Source organism: Phyllobates terribilis, unplaced genomic scaffold (assembly GCF_046119375.1).
Source record: "Phyllobates terribilis strain yellow unplaced genomic scaffold, ASM4611937v1 Scaffold_5__5_contigs__length_657084704, whole genome shotgun sequence".
Lineage (NCBI taxonomy): Eukaryota > Metazoa > Chordata > Amphibia > Anura > Dendrobatidae > Phyllobates > Phyllobates terribilis.
In genome coordinates this window covers 425,670,778-425,692,335 of record NW_027362765.1, presented here as the reverse complement: position 1 = coordinate 425,692,335, position 21,558 = coordinate 425,670,778, and the positions used below count along the sequence as shown (strand labels likewise).

At 44.5% G+C, this 21,558-nt stretch overlaps 1 protein-coding gene across 2 annotated transcripts in view; it reads right to left on the bottom strand.

Annotated features, from left to right (window-relative positions):
* The window catches only part of MARCHF5 (membrane associated ring-CH-type finger 5), a 52,058-nt gene extending 45,543 nt beyond the window's left edge, over positions 1-6,515 (bottom strand). For both annotated transcript variants that reach the window (XM_073685237.1, XM_073685239.1), the window contains exon 1: positions 6,271-6,515. Coding sequence is in view for 1 of the 2 variants with exons in the window: in XM_073685239.1 (XP_073541340.1) it covers positions 6,271-6,314 (44 nt within the window). In the remaining variant the exon portion in view is untranslated. The remainder of the gene's footprint in view (positions 1-6,270) is intronic.
* Positions 6,516-21,558: the final 15,043 nt, after the last annotated feature.

Sequence of the window (21,558 nt, the reverse complement as noted above, 5' to 3'; positions counted from 1 at the left end):
CTTGTGCGAAAGTAAAGTTAAAAGAAAATTATTATAGAACTTTGATATATACTATTGATCCATACTATAAAACTATACCATTACTTATAACGCACGGTGCATGATGTAAGGAAAAACAAACTACAAAAAGCACCAGAATTACCAGTTTTTGCTCATCTAACCTCATAAGAAATTAGATAAAAAGTGATTCAAAAGTTGCATGTAACCAAAAATGGTAGATGGGAGAATGAGGGTGATAGTCCGTGCTGCCAAGGTAGAAGGCCTGAAATCAGGAAACAACAATGGCCTTCAACATTGGCAGCGCGGACTATCACCCTCATTCTCCCATCTTCTATTTTGCTCCAATGGGATTCTCGTTGTGTGGGTGGTGCAGCAGCTGATCCATCATGATTCCTTCATTGGGGGTTAATACAACCCTGAAAGATGAGTAGTTCCCTTTCTTCCTTGGATAAGACCCTATTGCGCTTAGTGTCTCCTTCATTTTCAATGTAACCAAAGTTGGAACCAGTGAAAACTACAGCTTGTCCTGAAAAATTAAGCCTTGAAACAACTCTGTCGCTGGAAAAATATAAAAAAAAGTTATGGGTTCTCAGAATATTGCGAACCCTGTAATAAAAAAGTTTTATAAAAAAAAAATGTGTGAGAGATAGTAGTAAAATGTAAAAACTTCATATATTCAGTATTGTCATGATCATGTCGACCTGCAGAATGATTAGTCTTTACATTTAAAAAAATTATTTTGTCCATTCCACCTCCAAAAAAGTAATAAAAATCAATCAAATGAACCAGATAATATCAGACAACTACATCTTGTTACACAAAAGAAAAGCCCTCACACAGGTACGTGTGATGTCCAATGTCTGGCTTGCAGCCCATTGATGACGCCCATACTATTAGATTGGGGGGCTGCCCAGCACCATAGTGAACCCCAAAAGATAGACGCCCAAATTCACCCAACCAACACTATAGGGCCCGGCTGCATCCTGCAACACTGAAAAATGTGCAATAACAAGATGAAAAGTAATGTATCAGATAAATAGATTACATGAGGTATTGGTCGTTTTTTTGGCCAAAATACACAAGCTCGAAACCCGCGTCAAGGTTCCTAATACTTGCGAGTCCTAACACTAAAAACTGTGCACAGAAAAGGACAAAAATGTAAAAAAACATCACAGAGGAAAAAACAGCTTTACCAACACCAGGTCAGGATACCAATGCCCAAGCAAGATGCAGCAGACCCCCATGATAAAGACGGGGGCAGCACAAGTGCAAAATACAGATGTGGGGTGCATGAATATAGTGCTGGGCAGCCCGTCTGTTCTAATAGTATGGGCGTCATCAATAGGCTGTAAGCCAGACACTGTGCATCACACGTATCTGTGTGACTGGTGTCCTATGCAAGCCTCATCTCAGTGCATGTTGGCAGGTTAGTGAGTGGCTGTTTGCAGCAGTATTTTGCACCTGTGCTGCCCTCGTCTGTATCATGGGGGTCTTCTGTATCCTGTCAGTGAATTGGTAATCTGACCTGGTGTTGGTAAGGGCTGGCTTCTTTTCTGTGATGTTTTATGAATTTGTCCTTTTCTGTGAGCCATCATTTATAAAAAGCAGTGAATTATAAGGTGCTGATTGGCTGCTACAGGTAAGAATACAGGTTACTATAAGCCCTATCATATCATGTACGAGTCACCATACTTAATTCTGCTCAATATTACGTCATACAAATTAATATAAAACAATAATAAAAATAAAAAAATAAATTAATAATAATAATAATAATAATAATAATAATAATAGGGATTAGGTTCAGCTGGTGGGTTCGAGCCCCCACAACAGGCACGGTCTCTCATGTGGCCCTTTTTGGAGAACTATTTTCTCACCCCTGACGTAGATCATTTCCAGCTGCTTTACTGTGTGACTTTCCTATGTTACATCATACAATAGGTACAGATCCTGCTATGTGCACAGCGGAGCAAACATGCCGTGCTTTTGGCACACAAACTAATTCCTGCTGCGACATAACCACAGACAGCAGAGGAGGACAACAAATTAAAGGGGTTTTCCAGAACATGGAATGAAAATGTTGTAAACATGACCAATCGGCTTCTCTACATCTCACGGTTGGAGAAATTTACAACTACAAGTCCTAGTAGCCAAAAATGTAATTTCACAGAACATTAGTACTAGTAAAATAAGGCAGAATAAGATAAATAGTTTCTAAATTGTAATTTTCATTCTAGCCCTGATTTACAGTATAATTACTATTTTAACTGATCAAGGTCAAAAGTGTGTAAAGGGGTTGTATCAAGCACTTAAATAGCAAGCAAATTTGCAATCTAACTTTTATGAAAAATACTTCCATTCTTGAGAACAGATAGTATTTTTAATTCTATAGCTTACAGCTTTGTTACCAGGATACCAGCCACCGCTGCAGTCTCAGGTAGCCGGTTACCTAGTGTCACGCCAGGTGTGGGAAAGACATAGGGCAACACAAAGGGAAAGAGGAAAGGAGAGACCCCTGAGTCTGGTCTAGTGTCACCCTGTCTCAACTACCATCCCTATATTGGCTCTGCACCAATCGCCGCACGCGTGACTCGCCCTGTTTTTCCCTGGCGTATGGCTAAGGATGGAAGGAGATGAGCACTAGTCGATCTCCACTAAACACTATAGACAACAAGGGTAGACAAACAGAGGGGGATTGCTTAGCTTTAGACGACTCAAGACAAATGCACATACGGCCTCAAGCTCCAGAGAGGACAAAGTACTGCTCTTGCTAAAGCCTCACAAGTAGAAATTATTAAATTATTATAGCCGGCACCTCCCTCTCAGACACACCAGGTATATATACACCCAAGACAGGAGCTAATTAGCAAGAGGGAGGTAACGCTGGGTCCTAGAGACAGCCAGCCTCTAAGAAGATGTCTGTAATGCCAAATGTAGAGATCTCCTGCAACCAACACCCGTGACACCTAGGCAAGGAGAGTGTGCAGATTGCAGGATCGGACCAGGTTCTCCAGGCCGCAGATGCAAATCTACCTGTGCTAGCAGCACGGCAAAGCACACAGTTCGAACCAGCGGCACAACCATGCACCTGGTCCACACTGTCAATCTACAGGAGCGCGGCGTCCCCCTGACAAATAGAAAGTCAGGAGGCATGGGGAGCAGTGCGCTCCTGAAGAAGTGAAAAACCTTCAGACATCTATGGCAGTGATAGGGGAACAAATACTTCAGGTTTAAAACATCTTAGAAACTTACAAAAGGTATTAATAAATATAACAACATGAAGTAATACTGCAAAGTCAGCGTGAACTTCACATCATGTACTATATATAATTCCCATCCCATGCACAGTACTGCTGCCAGTTTCTGAGAAAGTCACATCCTGTACATGTCTTTGAGAACTACGAGCAAAGTCCTAGAAGTTACTGTTGGCTAAAGGTTCGTTCAGTTTAGTAATTGTTATATTGTGATTATGGACCTAATTACAAAAAAAGGCCATGAAGTTACAGTCCCCTTAGAGAGGTTGTCCCAAAGAAATGTATCCGATGCCAAGACAGTGGCACCCAGTCTGCTGTGTGAGTGGCGAGCGTGTGCAGACAGTGGACAGTCCAGTGGTCTCACACTCATTACTGAACCATTCATACAGGGGACAGACCCAAAACGACCATTTAAAGCACCTCTCCATAGGGGAGTTTTTTCAGTGCTGGAGTGGTGCTACTAAACTAAGGCCCCTGCCCCCTGGCTTATACTTCACCTTTTTTCAGCGCCGCTATAGTCCTGTGGCGCCATCTTGCGACAGCAGCTTCAGATTGGCTGCAAGTCAGAAGCTACATCACAAGCTCTCAATGAAAGTCTATGAGAGCCAGAATGAGGCTCTCATAGACTTACATTGTGTTGTGACCTGCAGGGCGCTCCGGCAGACCCTCGATTCTGGTTTTGCTATTATCCTAAGTCATATAACAAGGCTTGTTAAAGGGTCGATAGTGACTTGTGGGATTGCTGCTTCCAATAGGTGGCGTTAAGAGTTTTAGTCCTCTTCCTCTCTGAAGAGGCAATTTGCATAATTTCCCAGAGGAGCATTGCAAGGCTTAAAACTCTCCTCACCATGGTATTTCAGGCTTGGCATATCACTCTCCACAAGGAGAGATCTGATCACTTAAATGTCGCTGTCTGCTAAATACATAGGAATCTGACATGTACACGACAAACACTCCAATTATTTTTTTTTTTTTTTTTTACTGCACAAAACTGCAATTGCAGGACACACATAATAAAGATAAACAATAAAAAAACAGCACTTTTAATCTAGAAAAGTGCAAAAAAGCCTCAGCTCCCATCACAGGAGGGTAAATAGGCCCAGACTTATTTGAGTAATTCATAAGGTGTGGTCCCCGAAGCAGAATTCCCCTCTGTATCCACATGTAGCTCAGTAAGAGTGAAAGTAATCCTCAAGAGAAGAGAGAAAACTGAAAGCACAGTGCGCCCCCTCCGAGGGCGGTTATTACTCCACCAGTCACTGAGGTCAGAGTATGGCCTATTACACTTGGAATAAAGTGTTATTATCCTGGATTTTACTGCAGATCTGGGGTAAGTTGAGGTAAAATCAGTAATTAGGGGCGACTGCACTTACTGACTACCTCACTGGGGAAAATCCACAACAGATCTGCGATAAAAGATGACAAGCCGAAGATCTCACACAATCATATTCTGCGCTGCAGATTCCCCATCTGTAGTCAGCAGCTGCTCTTACATAGTCACACAGGTCCAACAAGTTCATCTTTTCTATTTAACTATGTGATATATGAAAATACCCAAATGACCCCTATGGCAGAAACACCGGCTGCACGTTTTGATTTTCCCACAACAATTTGCCTGTATATATATATTTGTGTGGAATACACAGTCACGCGCCATCCAGCTGCCCCCCCCCTGCACAGTCACGAGCCATCCAGCTGCCCCCCCTACACAGTCACGAGCCATCCAGCTGCCCCCCCCTGCACAGTCACGAGCCATCCAGCTGCCCCCCCTACACAGTCACGAGCCATCCAGCTGCCCCCCCTATACAGTCATGTGCCATCCAGCTGCCCCCCCACACAGTCACGCGCCATCCAGCTGCCCCCCCCACACAGTCACGCGCCATCCAGCTGCCCCCCTACACAGTCACGCGCCATCCAGCTGCCCCCCCACAGTCACGCGCCATCCAGCTGCCCCCCCCTACAAAGTCACGCGCCATCCAGCTGCCCCCCCCTACACAGTCACGCGCCATCCAGCTGCCCCCCTGCACAGTCACGCGCCATCCAGCTGCCCCCCCCTGCACAGTCACGCGCCATCCAGCTGCCCCCCCCCTACACAGTCACGAGCCATCCAGCTGCCCCCCCCCTACACAGTCACAAGCCATCCAGCTGCCCCCCCTACAGTCACGAGCCATCCAGCTGCCCCCCCTACACAGTCACGAGCCATCCAGCTGCCCCCCCTAGTCACGCGCCATCCAGCTGCCCCCCCTACACAGTCACGCGCCATCCAGCTGCCCCCCCACACAGTCACGCGCCATCCAGCTGCCCCCCCTACACAGTCACGCGCCATCCAGCTGCCCCCCCTACACAGTCACGCGCCATCCAGCTGCCCCCCCTACACAGTCACGCGCCATCCAGCTGCCCCCCCTACACAGTCACGCGCCATCCAGCTGCCCCCCCTACAGTCACGCGCCATCCAGCTGCCCCCCCTACACAGTCACGCGCCATCCAGCTGCCCCCCCTACACAGTCACCCGCCATCCAGCTGCCCCCCCCCGTACACAGTATTGCGCCATCCAGCTGCCCCCCCGTACGCAGTCACCCACCATCCAGCTGCCCCCCCGTACACAGTCACCCGCCATCCAGCTGCCCCTCCGTATACAGTCACATCCAGCTTCCCCTACATATAGTCACCCATCATATAGCTGCCCCTCCGCATACAGTCACACATCATCCAGCTGTCCCTCCGTATACGGTCACATACAGCTGTCCCTCCGTATACGGTCACATACAGCTGTCCCTCCGTATACGGTCACATCCAGCTGCCCCTCCGTATACGGTCACATACAGCTGTCCCTCCGTATACGGTCACATACAGCTGTCCCTCCGTATACGGTCACATCCAGCTGCCCCTCTGTATACGGTCACATCCAGCTGCCCCTCCGTATACGGTCACATCCAGCTGTCCCTCCGTATACGGTCACATCCAGCTGTCCCTCCATATACAGTCACACTATGCACAGGTCCTCCCCGCCATTCACCTGTCCAGGATCTGCTGCAGGGATACGCTGCTGGGCTCCGACATGTCTCCCCCGGCCGTGTCCCCTCCGCTGCCCGCACACACCGCTCACAGGTCCATGCACAGATCCCCGGGGGTGAAGGAGCGGATCCGGCACTGCTGCAGCGCGAACACCGGGGCCGCTCCGTACTGTTGTCGTGAGGTCACCGGAGAGTCGTCGCAGCTCTGCCGTCACGTGACCCGCCGTAATTGCGTCCTGTGTCATACGCCAGTGACGTGAAGCCGGAAGTGAGGGACCATGTGGAATACGTTGCCAAGGCAACAGTCAGAGGGGTCCCATTGTCCCAGCATGTGCAGGAGGCTTAGGAAGTGATGGAGTTGTGGGAACTTCACAAGGACGCCATAACGAGAAGACCACTGATGTGCTGACACCATAGTGACCTCCGAGGAGCCCTGCTGCACATTTCCACCTGCACTGCAGCTCATTTCACCCTGCACTTGCTGCACATTTCCACCTGCACTGCAGCTCATTTCACCCTGCACTGCAGCACTTTTCACCCTACACTTGCAGCACATTTCCCCCTACACTTGCAGCGCATTTCCCCCTACACTTGCAGCGCATTTCCCCCTACACTTGCAGCGCATTTCCCCCTACACTTGCAGCGCATTTCACCCTGCACTTGCTGCACATTTCACCCTGCACTTGCAGCACATTTCTCCCTGCACTTGCAGCACATTTCACCCTGCACTGCAGCACATTTCACCCTGCACTTGCAGCACATTTCTCCCTGCACTTGCAGCACATTTCACCCTGCACTGCAGCACATTTCACCCTGCACTTGCAGCACATTTCTCCCTACACTTGCAGCACATTTCACCCTACACTTGCAGCACATTTCCCCCTACACTTGCAGCGCATTTCACCCTGCACTTGCAGCACATTTCTCCCTGCACTTGCAGCACATTTCACCCTGCACTGCAGCACATTTCACCCTGCACTTGCAGCACATTTCTCCCTGCACTTGCAGCACATTTCACCCTGCACTGCAGCACATTTCACCCTGCACTTGCAGCACATTTCTCCCTGCACTTGCAGCACATTTCTCCCTGCACTGCAGCACATTTCTCCCTGCACTGCAAAGTTTTTAAAAAAAATAAAAAAAACAGCAACATCTTCAGCATTCAGTTTAAATTGTTCTGTGAAATGCAAAGTCCGTGGCATAAAATCCTCTGTGGGCACTTTGTGGAAATACTGTGGATGCAAAACATTTCCCCCATTACAGAGAGTAAAATCCACACTATCAATGACTGGCTGTGGATTTTGGTGAATGCAGGTTGTGTGTCCTCTCCATGGCCCTTGTATGAGATTCTGTCACTTCTAGTCCACAATGCTGCTCCTGTAGAGTTCAGCGGGTGGTGTGAATGCTAATCCGCTGTATATCCATCCACAGATGTAATGCATGTCTTTGGGAAAAATCTGCATATAAGGGCTCACACTCATCTGCGTTTATAAAATCGGTCCGGCGTTGTTCCTGAAAAGTCAAACGACTGTCATGCGAGTACAACGCGATTTTTCTTACCTGGCATCTGTATGACATGCGTATGCATTGCGTTTTTAACATCAGCTTTGACATACAGTAATTCTCTAGGTCATTTAGAGATAGTTTATACAGATGTAGATATATACAGTAGTGTTCAAGATAATAGTCCAATACGACCACTCCACCAAATCACTGTTTTTGGCTGTAAGCCATAATCATCAACATTAACAGAAATAAACACTTGAAATAGATCACTCTGTTTGGAATGACTCTATATAATATATGAGTTTCACTTTTTGTATTGAAAAACTGAAATAAATTAACTTTTTGATGATATTCTAATTTAGTGAGATGCACTTGTATCTAATTCATGTATTTACATCAACCATACTGTATTAAGCCACCAAACATCATAACCATAATTGTTACCTGATGAGTATAGAAACCACCACACTGCCCCGCGCACGAACTCGTCTCCCCCACGCACGTTTCGGCGATAGCCTTTCTCCTTGGGAAAGGCTAACGCCGAAACGCGCGTCGGGGAGACACGTGCGGGGGGGTGTGGTGGTTTCTATACTAATCAGGTAGCAATTATGGTTATGATGGTTAGTGGGTTAATACAGTATGATTGCTGTAAATACATGAATTAGATACTTTAGATATTGCCTGTTATTATAAGATCATGTTCCTGCATTTTGAACGTCGTCTACTTGTTTTTATGTATTCATGTCTGTGTTGTTATGTCCACCCTCTCCAATCATCTTGTTCACTCTGTATATTTAAATAAAGATTTCTTTTTTTATATCATGATTGGCCAACAGATCTATCAAAATATAAAATAAATTAATCCGATCGATAAACAGCGTTACGAGAAAAAAATAATAAAGTGCGATAAGAGGCACTCAACACATCGTAACTACCCCAACATGGCATCAGTAAAAACAACAGGTAAGGGCACAAAAATAAGCCCTCACACAGCCCCAGATCCTGAAAAATGAAAGTGCTGTGAGTCTTGGAAAATGTCAACAAAAGCGAAAAAAAAAATTTTTGGACAAATTTCTGAACTTTTTTTACCACTTAAATAAAAAAAAACTATACATTTTTGGTATCTACATACTCATACCGACCTGGAAAATGATATTGGCAGGTCACTTTTACTATATATTAAACATGGTAAATAAAAAAATCATTGTAGCGTTGCACTTTTTTTTGCAATGTCGCCGCATTTGGATTTTTTTTCCCGCTTTCCAGTACACTATGTGGCAGAATAAATGTCGTTATTCAAGAGTACAACTCGTCCCGCAAAAAAACAATCCCTCAAATGGCTATATGGCTGGAAAAAAAAAGTTATGGCTCTTGGAAGAAGGGGAGGAAAAAATGGGAAATTGCCCGGGGGAGAATTAGTTAATAACAGAGGTCTGCAACCTGTGACTATATTTACTATGACAGTGGGTATGAACTATAGTATAACATTGTCTGACAACCCTGTCCTTTACCTTCCTCAGACTTATATACTTATCTCCACCAGTCTCTACCAAACCCAAAAGCACTACAGATACTGGCTGGTGATGAGCCCATGCAGCCTTTATCTCTCCCTCATCCCCTCAAGATGGCTGGACCACCATTGTAAATAAGCCCCTAGACTTTGTGTCACCCCCACCTCATTGTAGATTGTAAGCTCTTATGAGCAGGGTCGTCATTATTTTTGCTGTAATTATTGTGTTATCTTTAGCTATGTTACTTATGACTGTTGTATATGAACCTCTGAATTATAAGGCACTGCGGAATAGGTTGGCGCTATATAAATAAACATTATTATTATTTTTACTTACCAGAATACTGTATGTCATCAGCCACATGAAGCATCTTTTTCCTTACTGTATATACCTCATAGAGTACTTAGAGCACAATTCCTTCCATGTCCAGATGATGAGATGTACATTTTTTTCTTCTCACCCAGCCAAACCAGATCTCACACTTTGCATTGAAGAGGGGCACTACCCCGAAACACAGTATCTGCAAATTGTGATTCTGGTTCTGGCTTTTATCCTAAGTCATGTGACAAGGCTCGTTAGAGAGTCGATATTGACTTTTAGGATGGCTACTTCCGATAAGTGGCACTAGAGTTCTAGTCCTCTTACTCTCTGAAGAGGCAATTTGCATTCTTCTTTTTTGTGACATGCCGAATGTTCTATTACTATATTTACCTTAGTTAATTCTATATGGTTATAGCTGACCACTTTGGAATATGTACCCATTATTTTGTTTTGATTATACTATTCTATGTTGGTTTGCAATTTGTTTAGAAATTCTATTCTCATCATTTATTGTGTTTATTAGTCACATCTTTTGTTTGTATTTTGTACAGATATCCTTGAGAAAGGCCTCAAGGCCGAAACATTGGATGTTTTAACTGTAATTCATTTGTCGGCTTTATTAACCCCTTTACCCCCAAGGGTGGTTTGCACGTTAATGACCAGGCCAATTTTTACAATTCTGACCACTGTCACTTTATGAGGTAATTACTCTGGAACGCTTCAATGGATCCCCCTGATTCTGAGAAAGTTTTTTCGTGACATATTGTACTTCACGATTGTGGTAAAATTTCTTCGATATCACTTGCGTTTATTTGTGAAAAAAAAAACGGAAATTTGGCGAAAATTGTGACAATTTTGCAATTTTCAAAATTTTAATTTTTATGCCCTTAAATCAGAGAGATATGACACACAAAAAAAGTTAATAAATAACATTTCCCACATGTCTTCTTTACATTAGCACCATTTTGGAACCAACATTTTTTTTATTAGGGAGCTATAAAGGTTAAAAATTAACCAGCAATTTCAAATGTTTCCAATAAAATTTACAAAACCATTTTTTTAGGGACCACATCACATTTGAAGTCACTTTGAGGGGTCTTTGTGACAGAAAATACCCAACAGTGACACCATTCTAAAAACAGCACCCCTCAAGGTGCTCAAAACCACATTCAAGAAGTTTATTAACCCTTCAGGTGCTTCACAGGAATTTTTGGAATGTGGAAGTAAAAAATTAACATTTAACTTTTTTCACAAAAATGTTACTTTAGACCCAATTTTTTTTTTCGCAGGGGTAACAGGAAAAAATGGACCCAAAATTTGTTGTGCAATTTCCCCTGAGCACGCAGATACCCCATAAGTGGGGGAAAACCACTGTTTGGGCACACGGCAGGGTTCGGAAGGGAAGGAGCGCCATTTGACTTTTTGAATGTAAAATTTGCTTGAATAATTAGCGGACGCCATGTTGCGTTTGGAGAGCCCCTGATGTGCCTAAACAGTGGAAACCCTCCACAAGAGACACCATTTTAGAAACTAGACCCCCAGGTGCTTCACAGAAGTTTAGAATATTGAGCCGTAAAAATAAAATTTTCTCAATTTTCCCACAAAAATGTTTTTCAGCCCCCAATTTTGCAGTTTCATAAGGGTAACAGGAGAAATTACACCATGCAGTTGTGCAATTTCTCCTCAGTAAGCAGATACCCCATATGTGGGGGAAAACCACTGTTTGGGTGCACGGCAAGGTTCGGAGCGCCATTTGACTTTTTGAATGTAAAATTCGCTTGAATAATTAGCGGACGCCATGTCGCGTTTGGAGAGCCCCTGATGTGCCTAAACAGTGGAACCCCCCCACAAGTGACACCATTTTGGAAACTAGACCCCCTCAGGATTTTATCAAGGTGTATAGTGAACATTTTGAACCTAGAAGTACGACACAGAATTTGATAACATTAGGTCATCATATTGAATAAGTTGTTATTAGTCTTGAGCGCAAGTGCTCGCTACTTGAGTTTGCATCGGGTACTCAGGTATGCACCATGTATCGTGCATGCTCGAGTGACAGTCCCCGCCAGCATGTTTCACGATTATTAGACACCCAAAAAAATCATGAGGGGATCGCTCGTGCATGGCAGCCAATCCTGGCGAGGTTTTCTTGCCGCGAAGCATATGGGGCGGAGACTCGAGCCTGTCACTTGAGCACCCGCGATACTCAGTGCATACCCGAGCACCCGATGCAAACTCAAGTAGCGAGCACCTGCGCTCAACACTAGTTGCCATATCGTCATTTTTTTTTTTTTTTTAAATCCCAACTCTAACCCCAACCCTAGCACAACTCTAATCCTAGCCCAACCCTAACCCCAACCCTAACCCTAGCCCAACCCCAACCCTAATCCTAGCCCAACCCTAGCCTAACCCCAACCCTAACCCTAGCCCAACCCTAACCCTAGCCCAACCATGACCCTAGCCCAACCCTAACCCCAACCCTAACCCTAGCCCAACCTTAACCCTAGCCCAACCCTAACCCCAACCCTAACCCTCGCACAGCCCTAACCCTAGAGTTTATTTTTTACGCCATTCCTCGTGCGGTATAAATGATTAGACGACTTTATTCTTCGGGTCGGTGCGATTACAGCAATACCAGATTCATATCGGGTTTTTATGATTGACAGCTGTCACACACTAAAAGACGCATTTTTTGTAAAATCTCATTTTTGCATCGCCATATTTTGAGAGCTATAGTCATGTGATGGCTCGTTTTTTGCGGGATGAGTTGACGTTGTTATTGGTGCCATTTTCAGGCACGTGACATTTTTTGATCGCTTTCTATTCCGATTTTTGGGAGGCAGAATAAACAAAAACCAACAATTCAGGAATTGTTTTTTTATTTTTTTATTCTGTTCCGCGTGTGGTAAAATTGATAAGGCAGCTTTATTCTTCGGGTCAGTACGTTTACAGCGGTAACACATTTATATCGTTTTTCTATGTTTTGGCGCTTTTACACAATAAAAGCTATTTTATAGAAAAAATTATTTTTTTGCATCGCTTTATTCTGAGAGCTATAACTTTTTTATTTTTCGGCTGATGGAGCTGTATGGCAGCTTGTTTTTTTCAGGATAAGATGATGTTTTCAGCGGTACCATTTTTATTTATATTCGTCTTTTTGATCGCGTATTATTCCATTTTTTGTTTGGCGGTATGATGATAAAGCATTGGTTTTTGCTTCGTTTTTTTTTTTTTTTTTTTACCGTGTTCACTAAAGGGGTTAACTTGTGGGACAGTTTTATAGGTCATGTTGTTCCGGATGAGGCGATACCAAATATGTACTCTTATTGGGTTTTTTTGGGGGGGGGTTCACAATAATATTTATTGATGGGTACATTATATTTTTATTTTTGGTGGATTTATTTATTTTTTTTTTATATTTTTACAATTTATTTATTTATTTTTTTAATTTTTTAACACTTTTTGGATTTTTATTCTGTGTCCCACTATGGGACTTTCACTTTTATTATTCTGATCGCCTATATAGCATAGGGATGGAGCACCATCCCTGTGCTATACAGGTTGTCAGCGCTGCGGATGCAGAAGATACTTTGGTCATGCACTGCGCATGACCAAAGTATCTTCCTGCTGTCTTGTGACCCGGATGTTGTCATTACAACATCGGGTCGTCATGGCAACATCCGGGAAGCCGCGGCAGACAGCTTTGGACGCCGGCAGGAGAGGTGAGTATCGCGATCACCTCCCCTTGCCACCGCAATGTTGTGATCGACTTCGATCGCAGCATTGCGGGGGTTAATGTGCCGGGAGCGGTGCGGGACCGCTCCCAGCACATAGCACCAGGTGTCAGCTGTGACAATCAGCTGACACCCGGCGACGATCGCGCCCGCACAGCTTGTGTGCGGGCACGATCGCCATGACGTACTAATGCGTACCTGGCTCTTAAGTCCTAGGGCGAAGATACGTATTAGTACATCTTGGGCTTTTAAGGGGTTAAACACCTATACTGTATAAATTCTCAAAGTTTCCCTGTTTCTGTGCCGATATATTGATTATGTTTCCTCCAGTCTGTCACATGTTGACCGTTCTCCTGATGACAACCCTTGGCTTTGTTACTGGATTAATGCTACTGCCTCCAATCATGACTATTCTGAGGACTGCAACTTGAGGATTCTTCTGCAGCAAAGACAATACCTCCTATGTCACGAGTGTGTCAGAGGTGACAGACAGTTGCCCTGCAGTTGGTTGCAGGAGATCTCTGTGTTTGGCATTACAGACATCTTCTTAGAGGCTGGCATTCTCTAGGACCCAGCAGCTACCTCCCTCTGGCTAATTAGCACCCTGGCCTGAGTTTATAAATACCTGTTGTGTCTGAGAGGGAGGTGCCGGCGATATTCATTACTACTTGTGAGGATTTAGCAAGAGCAGTACTTTGTCCTCTCTGGAGCTTGAGGCCATGTGCGCATTTGTTTAGAGTCGTCTAAAGCTAAGCAATTTCCCCCTGTTTTGTCTACCCTTGTTGTCTATAGAGTTTAGTGGAGATCGACTAGTGCTCATCTCCTTCCTTCCTTAGCCTTAAGCCATACGCCAGGGAAAGTCAGAGCGAGGCACATGTGCGGCGATTGGTGAAGAGCCAATATAGGGACAGTAGTTGAGACAGGGTGACACTAGACCAGACTAGGAGGTCTCCACTCCCCCCTTTCCCTAGTGTCTGGGCTCACTTTCCCTCTTCCCTCTGTGTTGCACTAAGTCTTTCCCACACCTTGTGAAACATCCTATGAGTGAAGTCCAAGACATCCCTAAGACCCCGCACCCCAGTTTAGCCAGCCCAGATTATCATTAGAGAATCCAAAGATCTGGTACATGATCCTAACAATTTGTCAGTGAAGTAATTTCGTTATTAAAAGATTGTTCTTCTGTGGCACATAGAAGAATGTTATCTCGCATTGCCTTTGGACTGTGGGTGCTAACCAGGTCCCTAGATTACTCTTGAAGGTGGAGACGCCGGGTTCCCATGCCTTGCATTGCTCCTATATCAACCTTTATCTGTCCCCTACCCCACCCAGGGAGATGGAAAGCCGAAGTGTATAGGAATACACTAACCAGACAAACAAGGGAAGATGGTCAAAGATAAATGAAAATACCACTCATACAAAATGCACTCACAAAACAACAGAGTTGAATACAGGGGAGTAAAAGGAAGGGGAAACCAATTAGGAGAAAATGAGGATGTGCACACAAACAAAACTCCAAGCAACAATCTCCTGAACAAATCTCCAAATGCCAACTCCACACCAGGCAGTAAGAACTAACACTTGCAATTTCTAAGTGCCAGAGGCGAGCATATCTAGCAGAGGGGAGTGTCCAACACTGAACAGCTGAGACAATCCAGATAGGAAAGCTCCAACTGAAAAGATTAACCCTTGCACTGCTAGCAAGGAAAAAACCTGCACTGTTTAATAAGATGTCGTGGTATCTCTGTGACAAACGTTCTGCCTGTAGTGCTACTCCTGGTCTTGACTTCTGCCTTGCTCCAAGCTATGGTCCTGTCTCATATCTTACCCTGTAGTGCCTTGACTGCTTTCTTGGTGACAATCATGGCTCCTCGTTCCAGACAATGATTTACTCTGATAGCGCCACTGCCTCCAATCTGTGATTACTCTGGGAACTATGACGAGAGAATCATTCTGCAGCAAAGTTCACACTGATTTAAACTCCACACCTTTTTATTAAATTGATTTTGTGACCATAAACAAGAGCCTTTAAAGGAGTTTTAGCAAGTTTTTCCCTGTCAGTAGGTTAGAGGATAACCTACTAATTGCTGGGGGTCCGACCGCTGTTATCATGGAAATTGGGCTCTCTGGATTTAAAGCATGTGCACTTCCGTTTCATTCATTCTCCATGGGGCTACTGGAAATATCTGAGCTGCACTCCATTCAGATGGGGCTGTGCAGAATTGCCGAGGGTCCCAGTGGTCGGATCCCCAGCGATCAGTAATTTTTCCCATATCTTACTGATAGGGGTACCAAGTTATGGCTAACTTATCACCAACCCGCTAACAGTGTAGCGGGAAGAAGATCCAAATGCATTGTGCATCTTTTTGGCGTATCGCAGTGTATGAGTGGCTACGTTTGTGCAATATGATCCATTTTTGTGTTTGTCCAGATGGAATTTATACAAAGAGATTGTATTTTGCTGCTTTCGCAATGATAGACATCATTTCATTGTGCCCAAGAGGATAAATGGATGGTCAGAAAAGCAGATCTAACAAGCAGAGATACCTTGGTCTAAGACATTAAAACATGAGTCTCTCTAAAGGTTTGCCATGCATTACTGTTCTCTTGTGAAACGATGAAAAAGATGAAATTGGCTCATACTGCGAGCAATTAACTAGGAAATCTATGCGCAGTACATATGATTACAATCTACTGCTTTGTCTCCGAATTTCGCAGTGCGAGCTTTCTACTAGCCCATATTTCATCTGGAGCACAAACCCTTGCTCTATGGATCAGCTGGTACTGATTTCCTCTAAAAGAAATGATATGGGCACAGTTATTTTTGTTCCTACCTCTCTGCAGCTGGCCACTATGTAGATTCTCATTGTGCGAGCTGGCCGCCTGCCTTTGCGCACTATTCTAGCAGCTGCAATGTCACTGGCTTCTGCCGAGAGTATTGCTGAGAGAACAAAGAAATGATATGATTCACATAGACTGTAACCTAGGAGCCGTTCTACAGAAGCGGCGGCGGGTTTTTATCCTTTTTTTGTCTAATTTTATAACAAAAAAAGCTGGAGCTAAACTGCTTCAATCGGTACAGTCTAACTTAACAGCCTACTTATACATCAATTTCCATGTAAAAGTATGAATACAAATTTAATTTTACGCTAAAATCATATTTTTTTTCTGGTTGTAGTTTATGAGTACTGAGCTATTGTGCATAAAACTGGTAGATCGGCTCACTCGGCTGCACAGGAACACTGTCTCTTTAAGGCTATGTTCACACATTGTGTGTTTGCTGCGGGTTTTTTTTCTGCAGCAAACCCTGATCTCTTTCCAGGAGGTTTGTTCAGGATTTTTCTTGCTTTATTCTTTGTTTTGTTTTTTGGTGATTTTTTCAGCGTTTTTTTTTTCTCTGCCCTTTTCTCTCTTTTATGAATGTACATAAAGTTCAGTGAAAAAAAAAATCTCATTCTGGTTTTGACACAAAAAACGCTGAAAAAACGCTGAAAGAAGTGACATGCTCTACTTTGCAAAAAAAAAAAACATGCAAAGCACAAAATACTGATAAAAAGGCCATGATGTGTGGATGAGATTTCTGGAATCTCATAGACTTTGCTGGTACTGTAAAACGCACCTGAGAATTTGCATAAAAAAAAACCATTAAAAAAATGCTGAAAAAAACAAGATGTATGAACATAGCCTTAATCTTCCGCTGGTTTTATTAAAAGCACTGCATAAAACCAGGGCAATGTTAAAAAAAAACAAACACAGCCTTCTTGGCATAACAGGAAAACAAAAATATTATGTATGGCACAGTCCTTGTTGCTACGGGTAACAACCCGCTTCAGGAACAATCAACACAACCTACCACTCTACAGCTGTTCAATCGTCCTAGCACTAAACATGGCTTATTAACCACTCTCACCACTTAGTGTGCTGGATGATTTTTCCTAGGTTTATATTACTGAAGCTAACAACCTCAGTGTTACACATCTCCCCTCTAGTACTTTGCCAGTGACTTTGTCACATATCCCCTCCCCTTTTGCCCAAAGCTTCTGTCACCAAACAGAGAAGTCTAGTCAGGGCATCTGTGTTGCCGTGCAGCTTCCCAGGCCTGTGTTCCACATAAAAGTTGAAGTCCTGTAGCCCTGAGTTTCAGCTCTTGGAACGCCATCTCTGCTTCAAGAGACCATTTGGCCATTGACATCTTCGTGCTCTTAAGAAGGTAGGTCAGGGGTGCTGCTGTCATGGCGAAATTCAGGATATACCGCTGATAGAATCCCACCATTTCTAGAAATGCCTGAACCTATTTCTTGGAGACCAGTTTCGGCCAATTTTGGATTGCCTCTACCTTATTCACTTGCGGATTTACTTCGCCTCTTCTGACGATGTAGCCTAAGTATTTTCCCTTCTTTTTCCCCATGGAACACTTCTTTGAGTTTATGGTAAACCCCCACTTTCTCAGCGCATCCAGCATGGCCTGGACCTTCTGCAGATGACTTCCACGGCCCTCTGGAAGGTAGCTGGGGCTCCTTGCAGCCTGAATGGAATTCTGGTATACTGGCAGCACCCGTCAGATGTAGAGAGGCAGTCTTCTCCTTTGCACTTTGAGAAAGAAAGATTTGCCAGTAACCTTTCATTAAGTCCAGGATGGTGATGTATCTGGCTGACCTTAGCTTCTCTATGAGATCATCGATGCAGGGCATCGGATACAATCACATTTCAACACCACATTTAGTTTCCTGTGGTTGTTGCAGAAACGCGACTCTCCCCCAGGCTTCCGCACAAGAACGGTGTGGCTAGGCCCGCCGGTCTTTGACTCTTCGATGATGCCTAGGTTCAACTTTTTCCTCATCTCCTTCGAAATCACCTTGTGGTGGGCTTCAGGGATTCTATACAGCTGTTGGTTCACCCGCACATGTGGTTTCGTTAGGATTTCACATTCAATCAACTCCAAAAACAGGTCCCGGTTCCACTAAAGCAGTTCTCGGCACTGTTGTTTCTGGGCCAGTGACAGTGTCTCTGCCACTGTGACATCTTCAGTGTCCCCTTCTGGCTTCTCTAGCCCAGATGGAGTTTCAACGAGGTCCCTCTGTTGCCCTGCCTTTATGGATATTGGCATGAGAGGATATTGGAAGTGAGAGGTGGTAACGGTTAACTGGCAGTTGGGACACGACTTGCAATATCTTAGGATTTCCTGGTGACATCTGGGCCAATAGAACCTCCGCATGACCCGTTCTTGAGTTTTGTCCACCCCAGATGGCCACCTAAGACATGTGAATGGGCCCTACCCAACACCATTTGACTATAGGGTCTTGGTACCAACAATTGCTGCACTATCTCCTCCCTCACCTTATTAACCCGGTACAATAAGTCCCCACTCAATGTAAAATAGGAAAACCTGGTGTCAGCCCCCAACTCCTGTGTTATGCCATTTATGACGGTTACCTTATTTAACGCTTCTTTTAGAGATAGGTTCCTATGTTGGGTGAACGTAAAATTTTCACTGGGCACCCCTATCTCAGGAATGTCTGCCTCATGGGATACTACTTTCTCCTCTTCTCCCATTACACAGAAGAAAACCCGTCAGACTCTGGGGTTGGTGAGACTTTTTTAGGGCCACCCCATTTTTTACCAGAGCAATCGAGGTCTCCGCCCCTCCCTCACAAGTCCCAAAACAACACAAAGTCCTGGCCTATGATAATTGGTGCAATAAATCCGGGACCAAGCCGAATTCATGGGACTCAGTACCTCAGGCTGTCTCAATGACCACTCTGGCCACCGGATAGTCTTTAGCATCCCCTTGAATGCAGCGGACGCCAAGCTTCTTCCCAGGGATCAATTGGAGAGGGAATGTGGACCTCTCGAGGGTCACCAAACTCCCTGAGTCTAGTAGTCCAGTCATTTGCAGGCCATTCACTTTTACAGGACAAGCTTGGGGCCCCTTGCCAGGTGGACAGTCTACACTGCAAGCGTAGAATGAACACCGGCGTCCCATACTACAGTCCATTTGCTCGGTGGTCAGGGGACAATGGGCAGGTATATGACCGGGGCCGTGACATCTCCAGCAAATTACAGCCCCTGATGAGGCCCCTGGCATGACCTGTATATTCAGAAAAGGAAATATTCTGCAGCAGATCCGGATGCAAAATCTGCATATCTCCCCCTATACATTGAAAGGATAAAATCTATGATGAACATGTTAAGCTTTTTTTTTGCCAAATAATGATCAGTGATTTTCAGCTTATCATGAAAAAAATGTATTTATTATCATCTCTATACCTTTACGGTATACAGTCCATCATACATATGCCATTATTTCTCATGTGTTTGATGTGTACATTTTTCACCAAATCCATATGTCAACCTATCACCCATTAATGGTCTTCCATAATCTCATACTATAGATGCATGGCATGCTTTCTTCTCCAATGTACACTGTGACTTTTTGTAGAGCTACTGATTGATTTTAACTACTAAGGAAGCACTCCCAAAACTTTTTACTAAAAATATGTATGTGTGTTTAGTGTAGTGTGTGGCAACATAGTCACCTACCTCCATGGTCTCTAGTATCCAGTGCCATTCCGCTCCTTTTCTCAGTGACGTCACCGCTCTTGAGAGTCTCCATCTCACACTATGCTCTATATGTGATCCGAAAGTCTTTTTTTTACAACGTAAGCCTATGGAGTCTCACTCTAATGCTTTATAGACTTACATTGTAAAAGCCATTTCCAGGTCACATAGAGCGCAGTGTGACCCGGAGGTTTCTGAAGAGAGGTGATGTCACTGAGAAGAGGAGCAGAACGGCGCTGGATCCTGGAGAAAACTGTGTTAGATGAGTATATTAAAACACTGATGACACACTGATGGTAAAAACGGATACACGGACCAAACACTTATGACACTGGTACCATTTTTTCACGTACATGTTTAAACTTAGTGAAAAAAAAGTTCACGTGAGAACTTCTTTAAGTGACTATAGCTAAATAGTTAACTTTAATGTGCATGATTAATGATTGATTTTAAGTGCAATCTGAAAAAAAAAATCACAAGAGAAACATAAGATAAATGTTACGATAAGGGGTTTATGACTATTATTGCTGTGGGGACTAGCTCACTTCTAAGGCTTCCATACACATAAGATAAAAGTCTGTTGAACCCGCCATTTATGTTGGGATCAATTGGATATCTAAAGGCCCTGTCACACATAACGAGATCGCTAGCGAGATCGTTATTGCGTCACGGTTTTGGGATCGCTGGGGAGATGTCAAACATGCAGAACTTTCCAACGATCTCGGCCGCCCCAGCGATCTAACCAACGATCTCGGTGGTCGTTGGGACACTTTCACACAGCAGCTATTTCAACGATCCACACCTTGATAAGGGCTGTACTGTGTCAGAAAGGCATGCATAAAATTGCTTTTCCGCGCCCCCCTCATCTCCAGCTGGTGGACGCTACTGCGTTCTGATTGGGTGGCCTTGTTTTAACACTTTGTCTCCGGTCAGATGAGATCTCTACTGCGTCTCCATTAAAAATGGAAACTCATTTGAGACCCCAAGCAATACCTACCTCGCTAAAGATGCCTGATTTCTTCAAAGTGGAGTCACAGCCGGGGAACGCTGGTGGGATCTGAAAAAACAAGGACGCAGTAGTGACCACCAATCGGGGACGAGGAGCGCAGAAAAGTCCAATTTATGCACGCCTACATGTCTCAGTTCTGAATCGCTAACGAGGTCGTTGATAAGGTGTCAAATACAGCGATGCACACTGCCCAGCAGGAGCGCAACGACCCAGGAATGGTCCAGGAAGCTTTGTAACGATCAGCGATCTCACAGCAGGGGCCTGATCGTTTTACCTGTCACACATAACGAGATCGCTAGAGAGATCGCTGTTGCGTCACCAAAACCGTGACTCATTAGCGATCTCGCTAGCGATCTCGTTATGTGTGACGGGGCCTTAAGGTATATGGGGGCCTCCAGACTCAGAGGTTTCTAACAGTGGTTTGCTCATTTAGCTGTGGACAGAGATAACAAGAGAGCCTTTAGACCCTGGTGACAAGGTTTTTTGCTGCTTTGGGTTCCGGAGCCGAATTTCCCAACCATAGGCAGGGGTGTAACGAGCGTGGTCACAGAGATCGTGATCGGGCCTCGGACTCACATCCAGTTGAAGTGTAATGCGGAGCACAGACCTGTCAGGTTCGTGCGCGGCAATACACACTGCCGGCCAGCAGAGGCC